A 15,262-nucleotide genomic window follows, 5' to 3' on the forward strand; every position below is an offset into this window, starting at 1 on the left:
AGGATGTGTTCTCAGTCAACTTACCAGGTAATATTAGTGTAAAATAATCTTTAATTAACAAATTATTTCAAACATGTTTTTACCATAGTGGAACAAGAGAATGTACAATAACCCTGGTTTCACATGTGGAAGAAGATGTAGCAAATGAATGTGTAATTCCACATTCCTTGTTTTAATTATGTAATTTCTAACTCAGCTTCAACCATATTACTGCATAGTTACATAGTAATACCTATGTGACTACTGTGTTGTACTAAAGTTATCATTGTGTAATTACATAGGACAATGTAATTATTACTTATTACCAAATAGGGTCACTCATAACCAGCCTTATCTATAGATGAAGCAGATTTACTGTATGCCAGACAGAGAGAAATCACTGAAGGCTTATGGCATGGCCTGAAGATGTAACAACTAAAGTGTGATAACTGATTCTAACCATAAACATTATGTGGTGAGCCTCCAGCGCCTTTGTGGCTGCTCTTGAATTGCATCACCCTAGTGAGAGCTTCACAGTGTTTGCGAGGGAGAGACGTGGCTGGCTAGCTAATCAACAATCTTCAGAGCCGGAGGACAGAGATCTCAATAGGACAGAGGATCGTGTTGATTGGAGTGTGAACCTAACTCCAACTGGTTACCTCTAAGAACATCAACGCTTCTTCCATTCTTGAAACCATCTGAAGAGATTTGACTCCCAGATCAATTACCATCAATCCATCATGCCTCATCCGGAGTCTTTTGAAATGATGTTTGCAGAAATGACTTAAGTATTTACTTGTACACAGTTTGTGTTGACTGCTTTATGAGTGCAAAAAATATGAATTTGAATAAAGAGTATCACTGTCAAGAACATTTTTTTTACACCCCCTAGTGGAATTTGAGAAGAATCTAGATGCTTTACATACAATGTGAGAGTTATTCATTTATATACAGTATGACCGTATCTAGAGAATATAAATCATCCAAAATTGTTTTCTTCACCACATAATCTTTCAAAATATCAATTTGTACATGCTTCCTGCTGTTTATTTTTATGGGCAGTATGTCTTTTTCTAAAATACTTAAAGGCTGCCATTGTTGGAAAATTATAGGAATATTGAATCTATCTTTCCCTTCAGCTTTTAAAAATAGTCTTATGAGTATTATTTAAATGAGTACTAGTTAAATACCAATAAATACTGTAATGGCCTATGACAGAAACAACTGATTGAATGAAAAGAATGAAAAGAGTATAATTATTGAGTACAATAAGCTGTCATCATCAGAACACAGCCACATTCACTACTTCACCTTTTTAACAAACCAAACAAATGGAGACGAGAGAGAATTCTTCGGTAAAACAAGAAACAAAACCTTCTGTAGCCCCTGCCTCACATTCCTCCTGTTGTTATGCCCGAGCTTGCATGTGACGGTAATGCTACCGAGCTCGACCGCTCCACTTCAGCTATTCCAACCATGCTGGGAGAGAAAGAAGGGCTGGCTCACAGAGGCAGGTCGCCTGAATCCGGGGGGGGGGGGGGGGGGGGGGGGGGGCAGGGTTTCCCCGCTTGTCTGAGGTGAAGTGTTGTGGACAGAGAGGAGGGGCCCGGGGAGTGGAGAGGATGGGAAAGGGGAGAGTCCCTGGAAAAAGGGGGATGGAGAGGAAAAAAGCTGCTGGCTGCACTTTGACTGGAAGGGTTTCTCCTTGAAGGGTGTCATTCGCTTCCCAACGCTCCTACAGTTACTTCCAAAGCAAGATTGCTTCCCTGGAGACTGGAGTTCATCCAAGGATTAGGAACAAGAGGGAAGAGAGAGTGCCTGCTTGTGTACTTGAGAGCAAGCGCTTGAACAGGACTGAACTGTAAGGGACCAAAGAAAAGCAGAGAAGACAGAGAAGCGTGAGTCAGGTGAGAGAGGGGGTTAAAAAAACTGTGATCTTAAAACCAAGGAATTTGATTGAAGTTAAAACATATTTATGAGGCATCTGTTTTCAGCCATCCTTCTTTCAGAATTGTAGTCCTCTTACTTATTTTTACGGCCTTCATCCAGACAACAATCCAGGAGATCATGGAAGTGGAAACATCCAGCCTAAACTTGGAGGAGCAGGAGCGGCACCAGACCCTCACCGAAATCTCAGACGATGAAGTCAACCTTCCCCCTTCTGACGACGAAGAAGATACCGCCGCTGCCAAGGAACGCTCGTCGGTGGCCCTCGCCATCTCCGAGGGCGATCAGGATGAAAAGGAAGGGGAGAAACCAGATGGCCAAGTGAATGGCGTCATGGTCCTGTCGTTGCTGGACAAGATCATCGGGGCGGTGGACCAGATCCAGCAGACTCAGACTGGCCTGGAGGCTCGGCAACAGGACATGGAGCGTTCGGTGACCGGGATCCAGGGGGAGCTCACCAAACTGGCCAAGAGCCACAGCACCACGTCCAACTCGGTCAACAAGATGCTGGAGAAAGTGCGCAAGGTGAGCGTCAACGTGAAGACGGTCCGCGCTAACCTGGAAAAGCAAGGGGGACAGATCAAGAGGCTGGAGAGCAATGAGAACGAGCTGCTGAAGAGGCGAAACTTCAAAGTCATGATCTACCAGGTAAGTTGTGGGGTGAGGGCGTGTGTGGGCGATGTTGGGGGGTGAGGATGTGTAGTGGGGATGGGATGATGGTCTGAAGGGTTTATGTGTATGTTGGATAGGGAAAGTTGGTGGGTTGATGTGTGAGATAGTTATATGGGGAATTGGACATAGCATGTCCACTTGGGCCAAGGAGAATATCGTTTAGCTAATGCAGAGGGGAGTTGTAAATGTTGTAAAGGTTTGAAGAAAAATGTAATGTTGAATAGACAGGACTTTCTATATGAACATTATTCATGACCCAGTATGTCTTCTGGCAAGGGTGTGGCTCACCTCAAGCCATCATTGTAAAACGTCGTACGACAGCTTGCCGATGTTATCCAAAAATGAAACATGACACTCAAAAAATAAGTATTTTCTCATCTACCTTACTGTTAATTACGGACAGAATTACCCATGAAAGCACAAAATTAAGTAGCGGAAAGGTATAATTTATCTTCTCAAACTGTAATCCGTTTCATGTAATTAAAAGAGCAGATCAACATAAAAATTAATAACATTTTAACATGTCATGTTTATTCACCCTATTAATTTGAAGAGGGGTCACCATAGATGTCCACTTTAGACTACCTGTAAGACTTTCTTTTGATTCCATAGAACAGTGGTTCCCAACCAGGGGTACTAGTACCTCTGGGTGTACTTGGCCTCTCCACAGGGGGTACTTGAAAACACTCATGACACCATATGTTTATTAGTGAAATTAACATGCGGGGGAACATCAGGTGTACTCCAAGCCGTGCAAAATCTTTTGGGGGGTACAGCAACTGAAAAAGGTTGTGGGCCACTGACACAGAACACACTAGAGTTAACAAAAAAAATTCTAATTCAACATAGCTTTACACGTTGATCTAGCTCATTTATTTGGTCATACAGAATCTACTCTTTAATCGAATGATTGAAAATGCCCACTGGACTTTCACTTAGAGAAGGATGCGGAGAGACAGGAGAACTGGTGAAAGCAAAGGGAGAGTTTGAATGGCAGATGTTTCATTTGAAAAGACTTGCTGTAGTTTCCCAGTGAGCTCAGAAGCCTTGTGCAGGTCTTTTTTTAGCCCCGGCTGTGGCGTAATGCGTAATAGCTTGCAGCTTTGCACAGTGGCGCGAGAACGTTCAGAGTTTCCACCCCTGCTGACTGACTCAGGCCGAGCCTGGGCAGCACCAACCCTCTCCCTATTCCCCTTGTGCCTGTGTGTTGGGATACCTCATAACACTCACTGTACTAGTAATGAGGCACCGTGTTTTCATAAGCCCCAATGGAAATTAAATCAAATTGGAGTCATGCACAACTAGTCCACGCACACACACACACACACACACGCACACATACACATAATGACGAGCTGTCTACTCTCCCAAGTCTTATTTTAACTACAAAATGACTCCAGTCAAATCGTACCCAAACGAGGCAGGCATCCCATACACACGTGATACACTTGGGCACAAATCCGGTGCTTTCTCCTCAATTATGTCGACAGACACTGGCAATGCGGCAACATGTAATCCACTACAGATGAGAGGGTTGTTATGTGGAAAAGAATAACAAATTCTTATTGGTTGACTCACGGGATAACGTTTTGCAGCCTTATTTTAGGATGGATTATTTTTCGGTCTGAGTGCCCTAAATCATTTGTTTGATTAAAAACGGGCAGGCTAGAGCAAGTCTGGCTACAAGCCTTCTTAAATGAAATATGTGTGTGCCTGTGTTCGTTGATAAGCCTACATTCTGGGCGGCAGGCTGGAGACGAAACTCCCTGAGATGTCTGTTTAACTGAAAACACCAGCTTTGCTGAGCACAGCCATGTCTTTATTTCCATCTTCATTAAAAACCCCAACCATAAATTATTCTGTTTTCTCTTTTTTTTTTTTCTCATAGAGCTATCAAGGTCAAATTCTTGTAAACCACTAACAGAGAGTAAAAGCTCCCCACCCACCCGCAGCCCTGAACGCTATCAATGTTTTTGCTACTTTAGGCCATGGATACAGGCCAGAGACACAGGCTAGAGCATTCCAGGTCTAGGCAAATTGGAGGAGAGGAAATATTACTATTCAAGTACTTCTTCCAACTAATATTGGGCGTTCCAATGCCAAGATGTATACACTTTTGTTGTGAGGGAGAGTTGATAATGTGAGGGAATGCAGGGCAAAATGTCCCCATCCATTACCCTTGTTGGTTTCAACGCTGTCCTTTGATTTGTTAAAAGACACTCAGGGTGTGGTCTTTTCACCAATGTTTGTTTGTTTCAGCCAGTGAGTGGTGCTGTGTTTGTCGGTGATGTGCTGTAGAGGTCAAGTCAGGCTAAGGCCACAGAATGTAACGCTACGATGCCAATACCACTCAACCTGGGGAGGTGTGACAAATGGCACCCTAGTCTCTACATAGCGCACTACTTTTGATCAGTGTCTCTGTATAAGATAACAGGGACCCAGACCAACAGGATACCGGTGTGTATCAGAATCATGTTGCCTAACTAAACAAAAGTTGGGTTTCTGTGCATGTTTTCAATGTTCTTTTCGAGTGTCTTACTTACGTAGATCTTACTCCGGTTATGACAGCACTCCTCAAATTCCTGTTAAAGTCCCGACACAATCTTTTTTCTTCAGACCAGAGAACCTGACTCTGATCCAAGCCCTTAGGGAAACCCCGGTGGGCCACTGCCCTCCTGTGACGTTAAAAAATACAGTAACTCATTTTAAAGGGAAGGTAGAACAGGCGAGCGCACAGCTTGAGTGCTTTGTAGTCGGCAGGAGCACTGGTAGGCCTATTTATCTTCCCTTTTCATGTGCTTGTTGACCCTAGTTACAGCCCGACACCCCATTTCCCTTTGAGGCTGCAACAGGTGTGGTCCCCACCACCGGACGCTTGTTGCTGCGGCTGAACAGGCACCTGACAAACACTCAGCTGACGCTAGCCAAATCTAATATAACAGGCCACTGCTATGCTAGGCTAGGCTAAGCTAAGATAACAAAAACAGGGGGTGTGAGTGGGCCCTAATCTGTGTAAGCTCTGTCAGCGCATCAGGGTGAATGCCCCCGATGTTCCATTAGCAGGAACAGCTGTACATTTCCGTCTGTTGGAGTATGTGTGTGTGTGTGCCTCTGTCTGCAGAAGCATGTATGTGTACATAATATAATGTACTTTTAAGTCCTTAATGTCTCCAGAGTATCTAGCCTGGACTGAAAGAGCTGTTGCTGTATACCCATCAGAGGCGGTCTAGAAATGGGGCCGTTGGCACTTAGCAAATTGGAACCGGAATTCGACAGCTATATGAGAGGCAGGGCGGAGAGTGCGGAGAAAGAGGGCAAGAGAGAATGAGAGGGAGGATTTAGGGCAGAGAGGGAGACCTCTGGCCTCTTTGATGGCCCACCCCGACAGGAGGGTCTCTCCTGTTCAGCCTGGCCAAAGCTCTTCACTGATAAGAGTGTCTGCTAAATGAAATGTAAATGTTGAAAGAGAGATAGAATGTCGGTGAGTGTGTGAGAGAGCGAGGGCATTTTTGTGTAAGGAGTGGGTGATGAGGGTGTGTTTTGATCCAGTGCAGCACATGTTTAGACAGCTGATTCATACAGTCGGCATGTCCAGCTCCTCAGCTTTGCTGTCCCATCTCCACTGCTACCCCTCCAACCACAGCATCCAACCTGCACCACCCCTCACTCTTCATCTAACACTCTGCCCTGACTCAACCTGCACCACCTCTCACTCTTCATCTAACACTCTGCCCTGACTCAACCTGCACCCCCTCTCACTCTTCATCTAACAATCTGCCCTGACTCAACCTGCACCACCTCTCACTCTTCATCTAACACTCTGCCCTGACTCAACCTGCACCCCCTCTCACTCTTCATCTAACACTCTGCCCTGACTCAACCTGCACCCCCTCTCACTCTTCATCTAACACTCTGCCCTGACTCAACCTGCACCACCCCTCACTCTTCATCTAACACTCTGCCCTGACTCAACCTGCATCCCCTCTCACTCTTCATCTAACACTCTGCCCTGACTCAACCTGCACCACCCCTCACTCTTCATCTAACACTCTGCCCTGACTCAACCTGCACCAACCATCACTCTTCATCAAACACTCTGCCCTGACTCAACCTGCACCACCCCTCACTCTTCATCAAACACTCTGCCCTGACTCAACCTGCACCACCTCTCCCTCTTCATCTAACACTCTGCCCTGACTCAACCTGCACCACCCCTCACTCTTCATCTAACACTCTGCCCTGACTCAACCTGCACCACCTCTCACTCTTCATCTAACACTCTGCCCTGACTCACCCTGCACCCCCTCTCACTCTTCATCTAACACTCTGCCCTGACTCACCCTGCACCCGTTTACCGCTCTTACTCCCCCTTTTCAATGCATTTCATTCTCTGTTACTCCACCCTTACTCCCAACCTCCAGCTCCTCCATGCACTTCTCCGCCCTAACTCACAACAACCACACCTAGCTAACCCCATCTGTTAACCCCATTTCCCTGTGGGACAAAAGGTATGCAATTCTCTATTCTGTTTTCACCCACACACATTCCCACACGCAGAAACGCACGCACACACCAGTTGTGTTTGACAGCGCTGTCAACCAGTCCGTTCACTTGACCTTTTCTAGTGTTGCAACTTCTAAATGACTCACATTCGGCCAAACTCTCCCGACTAAAACCATTAATTCACAAATGCAATGATAAAAGCTGCTTGTTTCAAGGTGCCCTGAGAATGACTGTAAAACTCAAGCCTTCATACGGTGTCTATGCAACAGCATCTGCCTGCACAACGCTCTCTTGTCTACACAGCCATATAAGGCAAGGTTTTAGGAATGCTTTGGTTCTCCTTTTTTACTAGCCAAACAGTGTAGCATTCAGTGTTCATTCTCTTTCTTTTGGGGTGCTTGGTCTGCCACACTTATTTACTTATGGTATGACATCATTATGTACAGGCTGAAAGCTGACAGACCAGTGGAATCACAACATGACAGGGAAGACAGACGGCTGGCATAGGGGCCATGCGTCTTGAGTCGCTGCTGACTGGACCTGCTGTAAAATGGTTTGATGGGGGGGGGCAATCTAAAAATAGAAACTATCACATACTTGTTTGATTGTGAGAAGGAAGAGGCCTTTATAAGAGCAGGTTCCTGTTTACTTTGGCTCGGATTACAACCAATGTTCTCGTCGTTGTCATGCACAATGCTTTTTCTTTTGCCAACCATGGTTGTGATTCAACTTTAAAGGGATAGTCCCACACCTCCCAAAAAATATAACAGGTATACAAATCAAAGCAAGGATTGCGGTCTGTGATTATCCATGAACTGGGTAAGAATTGTTATTGTCATTCGGTAATATGTGTATACTTTCCATTTGTATGTCTCAGATGATAACTGATTTCTTTCCAAAATAATTATGAAGCTTGTTATTTCCAATTAAGTGACGGCTAACAATCTAAAGGATGTCTCTGAACAATTCTGTGAAGGGCATTTGAGAGTGTCTCAATTTACATTTAGCTCCTCATGTCTCTTATAGGCAGTCTCATGCCAAATGTACAGTTATGGCAGTTTTTGGCACATATCAATACAATTATTGTATACTGGAAAATAGCTAGCCGTTTTTTCAGAAAAAAAAATCTCAGTGAGTCAGACCCTCATGATTCTTTCTCACAAACATCCTTAATAACAAACGGCACTTTGATCATGTGATTTCAAATTTGATGTTCTGCTTACATGAACTTGCTTATTAGTTATTGCCAATAGGCTTCTCTTTGTGCACGTCCATGATGTGACACTGTAAATACGTGTCTTCAAATCACTTGAGGGCAAGTCAATCCTAAATTTACATGACAGCCTTGTCATTTTTGGAGACCAACAGTAAAATAATTTAACCAACCAAAGTGAACAATCGAACCAGGAAACAGCAGTATCCTTATTAAAACCTATGTCATTCAGAAGTAGAATGCATCCTGAAGCTTGAACATAAATGACCAAAACATATTACATATTATTGACATTTGAGTTATTAAGCAAACAGACATCTTATCCAGAGTGACTTAGAGCTTGAGTGACTTAGATGTTGTGCATGCATCTTAAGATAGCTAGGTGGGACAACCACAAGTTGTTCTTGATAAAGTAGCAATCAGCTAAGTTAGATCCATGCTAGGATCAATTTATGTGATGGCTAGGAACAGCAGGGTGACCTTCAATGTTTTGTCTTGAATTCAGACTCAAGTGTGTAGGAAGTGTAGAACAATGTTACAGGAAATCCCTTCTTCCTTGCACATATGCAAACACACACCAACATGTTTGTTTTTCTATCCTTGTCGGGACTAGAACCAATATATCCCATTTTCCCCATCCAATAACCCATAACATCTAACTCTAACACTTAGACGAAATACGAATCAGACATACATACTTCACACACACACATACACACACACTTCTCCGGGCCCATAAATCTCTCAGTAAACAGACAATTCCTCCATTGTCACTGGAAAGAGTAACAAAGGGGGCACCATGGCAACGGTGCCTGTCGTCCTATCCTGAGTCAAGCATACAGTACTGTACCTCAGTCGGGCCTGAACAGAACCAACGGACCGGTGCCAAGCACTGGTTATTCCATAATAATTAGTGTGTGTTTCAAGTTCCGTTGGCAGAGGCTGCTTACAGATCATAGTGGATGATGTCTGGAAAAGTAGAGTCCTTGAGTGCATAATGTATGTATGCAAATATAATGTGTATTATAAAATGAGTAGGCCTAGTTCATGTATTGAATGCAAAATGGTTGAAAGCCATTGTATGATATACCACAATATGACCTCTAGGGTTTGTGATATATTGCCAGTATATATAATAATGCTTGTTTTTAGCCACTAAGCGCTGCTTATGCCTAAGAACAGCACTTACCAGCAGTACATTGGTCATTAACTACACCCCCTCATGCCTTAGTGCTTGATTATAAGCTGATTTGTTCAAACTCCAAATGTTAACTGGCTGAAACTGTATGTAATATTAGGTGTTATTGCCTTTGCAGGTAAATAGTAAATGACAACTTTCTAGCTACAACGGTTGGGAATTATTTTTTTTATAGCCTATATCCTGTTGGTAGTATAACCATTACCAAGCAAAGAATCACTTATTTTTATTGGTGTGTAGGGTTGTGGTGTAAGACCGACAGAGCTTCCTATTTGTATTCGTAGAAAATCCCATGAGCAAAGTCACAAACAGACAAACAATAATCTGTGAGATGCGGTGGGTGAGTAAATCTTACAACTGGCACATTTAACTACATTGGTAACCAACTTATAAAAGCAATAAGGGCCATGGAAATGTATCTAGGCACTCAGTATTGCATAATGCATAAACAACATCCCTGTTATTTCTGTTTTATTCAACAGTTGTATTTTACAAACTAGGAATTATAACACTTTCAGAGTTCCATCCCCCCATTTTATGTTAGCATAAGTATTGGAACATTTGGCTCACAGGTGTTTCTAATTAATCAGGTTTTTCTCATTGCATTTTTTGTTACAACATAAAATGCTGTGAATGTGTAATCTAAGTTCCATCCTTTGGTTTAACCATGGAGTCTACATTTGGTGTCAGTAGACATAATCCTACATTAAGTCTAGGGAGCTGTCAATAAAAGAAAAGCAAGTGATTTGGATGCTAAAAAAATTACGACTCAATTAGAACCATAGCACAAAGGATCTACAGTTTGAAATGTCCTGAAAAGGAAAGTAACAACTGGTGTCTTCAGCAATCAGCAATGACCAGGTCAGCCAAGGAAAACAACAGCAGTTGGTGACAGAAATTTTACCAGAGCCAAATTAAAAACAACCCTAAAATAAGTATCAGAGAAATCACCAACAACCTCCAGAATGCTGGGGAGAGTGTCAAAATCCACTGTTCGCAGAAGAGTTTGGAAGCAGAATTACAAAGGCTACACTGCAAAATGCAAACGTCTGATCAGCACCAAAACCAGAAAGGTCAAATTAGAATCTGCTAAAAAGTAGAATGATCAGCTAGTATTTTTGGATGGATGAGACAAAGGTGCACCTTTATCAAAATTACAGGAACGTAAAAGTGTGGAGGCATGATATATGAGACTGTATACCACGGGAATGACATCACATGACTTTGTGCTGCTTTAATTGGGTTGGCAACCAGTTTTTAAGAGCAATAAGGCATCTCAAGGTTTATGATATATTGCCAGTATACCATGGCTAATTGCTGTGTCCAGGCACTCCATGATGTTTCGTGCCTAAGAACAGCTCTTAGCCATGGTATAGTGGCCATATACATCACAGACTCATGCCTCATGTTTAATTATTGCTTGGTTGAAGTTCCCTTAGCAAAGAAATGAGGATTTGTATTAGATTTAGATTTCTTACATTTGTAGAAAATGCCATTGTATTAATACTACATTGTGGGCATTTCATTTTGTAACTTGTCCTGTTATATTTAAAATATATTTGACAAAAATGCTTGGGTCCCTATCACTCATCAGTTGTATGGTTAGAAAAAGCCTCATAGTAGTCCTATTGATGTAAGATGAATGACTGGAAATAATAAATTACAGATCTCTGTGTTTAGTCATTACAGCTAATGGTGTGTGTTATCATCTCGTGTGTGTGGGTGTGTGTGTGAAGCTACTACCCTGGACAAAAGTATGTAGGAAAAATCTTCCCTGTGACTTCTTGCAATGGCAAGCTGTATCTTGTAGTGACTTACAGTGGAGGTAGAAAAAAAACACTGAAAGTGCTTCGGGTGCTTGACACTGTCCTGACGGTATCCCTGGTTACACTATAAAAGGCGTAGTTGTCACCAAAGCCTTGTATGGGCCATAAGAGTGAGGAACATACAGCCGTGGATCAGTGCTAAGCCATGTATAGAATCTGTCTTGATCTATAGGCTGTGGGGATGGAATAGATTGACATTATACTACTACCGTTTGTCTACCGCCCTAACTGCAAGCAGATCACTGTACACTGGCATGGGAGAACAGCTGACGGTAGCCAGTCACAGCAACAAGAGAGAGGAATGAGGGAGTCAGTAACGATGTGTCTACGACCACTGATAGACAAGGCCAGGCAGAGGTTCATTGCAAAGAAGAAAACATACAGGATTATTGAAAGGTTTATGAATTTGCCTATAAGAATTTAACAGAATTGCATCAGTGATTTGTAGCTTGTTTCCTGTAACCTTCTGAAGTGGCAAGTTAGAACATCCACTTTTTAAGTGTTTCTACTAAGTAACCTGAAAACACTGAGAATGGCGATAACCTGCAGAGAAAACAAAATGTTAAAGCAAATTCAGGCAAAAATGAAAACAGATTTGAGATTTGAGTTACTTATTCTTTAGTAACCATTCAAGGAAGGGGAGGGGGAGGTTTTTAAAACAGCTTTGGGAGTCCCAAGAGCAATAAATGTGAAGTCAAAGTGTACTCATCCCTGAAGGGATAGAGTATGGGGAGTCAAAGTGCTCTCATGTTAAAGGGAACAGTGGAGATCAGACATTGAGCACTAATCCCAAAAGCAACAACACAGGGGAGTCCAAGTGTACTCATCCCAATAGCAACAACACAGTGGAGTCCAAGTGTACTCATCCCAACAGCAACAACATAGGGGAGTCTATGTGAACTTCTCCCAATATCAACAACACAAGGGAGCCTGTGTACTCATCCCAATAGCAACAACACACAAGAGTCTACTGTATGTGTACTCATCCCAATAGCAACAACAAAGGGGAGTCTATGTGTACTCATCCCAATAGCAGCTACACATGGGAGTCTATGTGTACTCATCCAAATAGCAACTACACATGGGAGTCTATGTGTACTCATCCCAATAGCAGCTACACATGGGAGTCTATATGTACTTATCCAAATAGCAACTACACATGGGAGTCTATGTGTACTCATCCCAATAGCAACTACACAGGGGAGTTTAAGTGTACCCATTCAAATAGCAACAACACACAAGAGTCTATGTGTACTCATCCAAATAGCAACAACACAGGGGAGTCTATGTGTACTCATCCAAATAGCAAAAACACGGGAGTCTATGTGTACTCATCCAAATAGCAACAACACAGGGGAGTCTATGTGTACTCATCCAAATAGCAACAACACAGGGGAGTCTAAGTGTACCCATTCAAATAGCAACAACATACAAGAGTCTATGTGTACTCATCCAAATAGCAACAACACAGTGGAGTCTATGTGTACTCATCCAAATAGCAACAACACAGGGGAGTCTAAGTGTACCCATTCAAATAGCAACAACATACAGTAGGGGACTCTAGGGGAAGGCAAGAAAGGTTTTGGTGTTGCTGTGGCCAGTCTGTGATTACAGGGCATAGGAGAAGAGATGTCTCAAAAACAGAGCTTGTGATTCATCGAGCTCAGTTCCCCCTGAGGGACCTCAGGCATGCCATAACTTTATATAGCAATCTCTCCTCTCCCTCTGTCTTTCTACGTGACTGAGACTTTCCTCTCTCCCGCTCTCTCGTCTTTCTTTCGCTCCCACATGCTGTCTGGAATAATTTTTCCTTATCTAATTATTTCTCTTTCTTTACATCCACCCGTCTCTCTTTTGCCTTTATTTCTCTACATTGTCAATCTTGTCTATGTCTCTCAGCTTTTTTTTTGTCTCTCAGTCTCTGTTTTCTCTACATCTCCCTTTCTATCTATGCTCATTCTGTCTGTTCTCTCTTTCCCTCTTCCTCTCCCTTTTTCTCTCTGTTCTCTCTCACCATTGCAATTAAAAAGCCAGGGAAAAGCAGAATGGAAAAAAAGAGCAGTCATTCACCCCAGAGGCTCTCTCTGTTTGCCCATCACACGCTTTCCCATGCCGCTCACATGAGAGTTCCACACACAGACATCTGTCTTGTGGGCTACGTGCCCGCAAGTCTGTCACCCCTGTAGGGACAAGTGGTCTGAAAGGTTGGGTGAGCATGGAGGTTTCCATTAGCCACAGATCCAGGACCAGCAACCCCCCCCACCCCACCCCCCCCCTCACCCCCCCCAGTTCTACCACCAGAGAAAAACTGGTCTTAAAGATATAGTTCGGGATTTTGGCAACTAAGCCCATTATAGACTTTCAATTGTTGTGCTACTGCTAGTAAGTAACTGCACAAACGTTAGATAGCAACTTCCATCAAACAGGATGCAGGAACATGAAAATGGTATCTGGAGGCAATCTAACCAAAGTAGACAAAGCCCTTGTCCTCGAAGTAGACAAAATCCTGATCTATCCCTTTAAATCAACATTCCAGCACAGGCTTAATACTCATATCTGGAGTGAATTGTTTGTATGGAATGTACAATTTGCAATTCACATACAGTTTATTAAACAGCATTAAAGCAAGTGTTCTTAAAAAAAAAATTTAATCCAGGGACCCCCTCCTGAGCCATGTTGTCCCATGGTTTGATTGACATGGAGGACCAGTTAGAAAGTCTTTCTGCTCACATTGTAAATTGCTCTGGATTACAATGCCTGCTAAAGGACCTACTATTAAATGTAAATATATATAAATGTATATATATATATTAACTAAAATCAAATCTATAATAATATTTATTACAGCATGTTATGCATGCAGGGTTCGTAACACTGCAATTTGTCAAATCTTTCATAGAATATTATATTCAATATTATATTAATAAATTATTTTCACCCTGTACCTTCATTGTCTCTTTACTTCCCTCCTTGATTATTTAAGTTAAGAAGCACAAATCCCTTTCCTTTACCCTCTCTTAACATCATATTCATGAATGTTCTTTTTCCAGTTTCCAATTAAATAAATACTTTGGGAGATCTTTCCAAGGACTCCATGCAGTAGCCATGTGGACCCCCAGACCCCTGGTTGAATACCACAAAATAATGTTGTACTCTGTTTACACTTTATTATATGATTTATTGGTTTTGCAGCAAGATCATGGTAGATAAAATCCAACATTGAATTCAAATTCTGAATTATGTTACAGGTCTGACACACATACATCCTTTCTGTCTTTGAAGCTCTTTCAACAATCCTCATTTGTACCACAAATGACCCACTCTGTCCATGCTGACTTGACATCAGATGTTATGTCATGAGGATTCCCTGTATTTTACTGGAAACCCCCTCCTTTTTCTGTACTTTTCTCCTCCCTTTTCCTCCTCTTCAGCGGGAGGTTATGTCCAGGGTGGGGCATGAGCAGGAAAAAAGGACAAAGAGGGAGTGTTGGTGAGAGAGGGATTCCTCTGTAGCTGAGTGGAGACACAGGAGTGAGCACAGACAAACACACAGTAAAAGATATGTACACACACACACACAGTAGAATATCTGTACACACACACACACACACACACACACACTACTCAGTAAAAAGAGCTGTACACACACACACACACACACACACACACACACACACACACACACACACACACTACTCAGTAAAAAGAGCTGTACACACGAACACACACTACTCAGTAAAAAGAGCTGTACACACAAAAATTCAAAGAGCTATTCATGGAAGTGATGAGTGGTTGTGCTGTGGGCTGGCTTTGGGGCTGGGCGGGAGAAAAGCCTCACCCTCACCTCAAGCCTCACCGTGGTCAAACATGGTCCTCTGACACATGCCTGTTTGTAAAGTTCAATCTCTTTTTCCTGTTGAGGGT

General features: G+C 42.7%; 1 protein-coding gene across 5 annotated transcripts in view; it reads left to right on the forward strand.

The window, feature by feature from the left end:
* The first annotated feature begins 1,639 nt into the window (after positions 1–1,639).
* Positions 1,640–15,262, forward strand: part of cavin1b (caveolae associated protein 1b) — a 28,506-nt gene continuing 14,883 nt past the window's right edge. The window contains exons 1-2 of one of the 5 annotated variants that reach the window (XM_010901235.4): positions 1,640–1,886; positions 1,974–2,574. In XM_010901235.4, coding sequence (XP_010899537.1) covers positions 2,047–2,574 — 528 coding nt within the window. In that variant the 5' untranslated portion in view covers positions 1,640–1,886; positions 1,974–2,046. Of the gene's footprint in view, positions 2,575–15,262 lie in introns of all 5 variants that reach the window. The other 4 variants (XM_010901236.4, XM_010901237.4, XM_010901234.4 and 1 more) reach the window with 4 other exon arrangements.

Source organism: Esox lucius, chromosome 5, assembly GCF_011004845.1.
Source record: "Esox lucius isolate fEsoLuc1 chromosome 5, fEsoLuc1.pri, whole genome shotgun sequence".
NCBI classification, from domain to species: domain Eukaryota; kingdom Metazoa; phylum Chordata; class Actinopteri; order Esociformes; family Esocidae; genus Esox; species Esox lucius.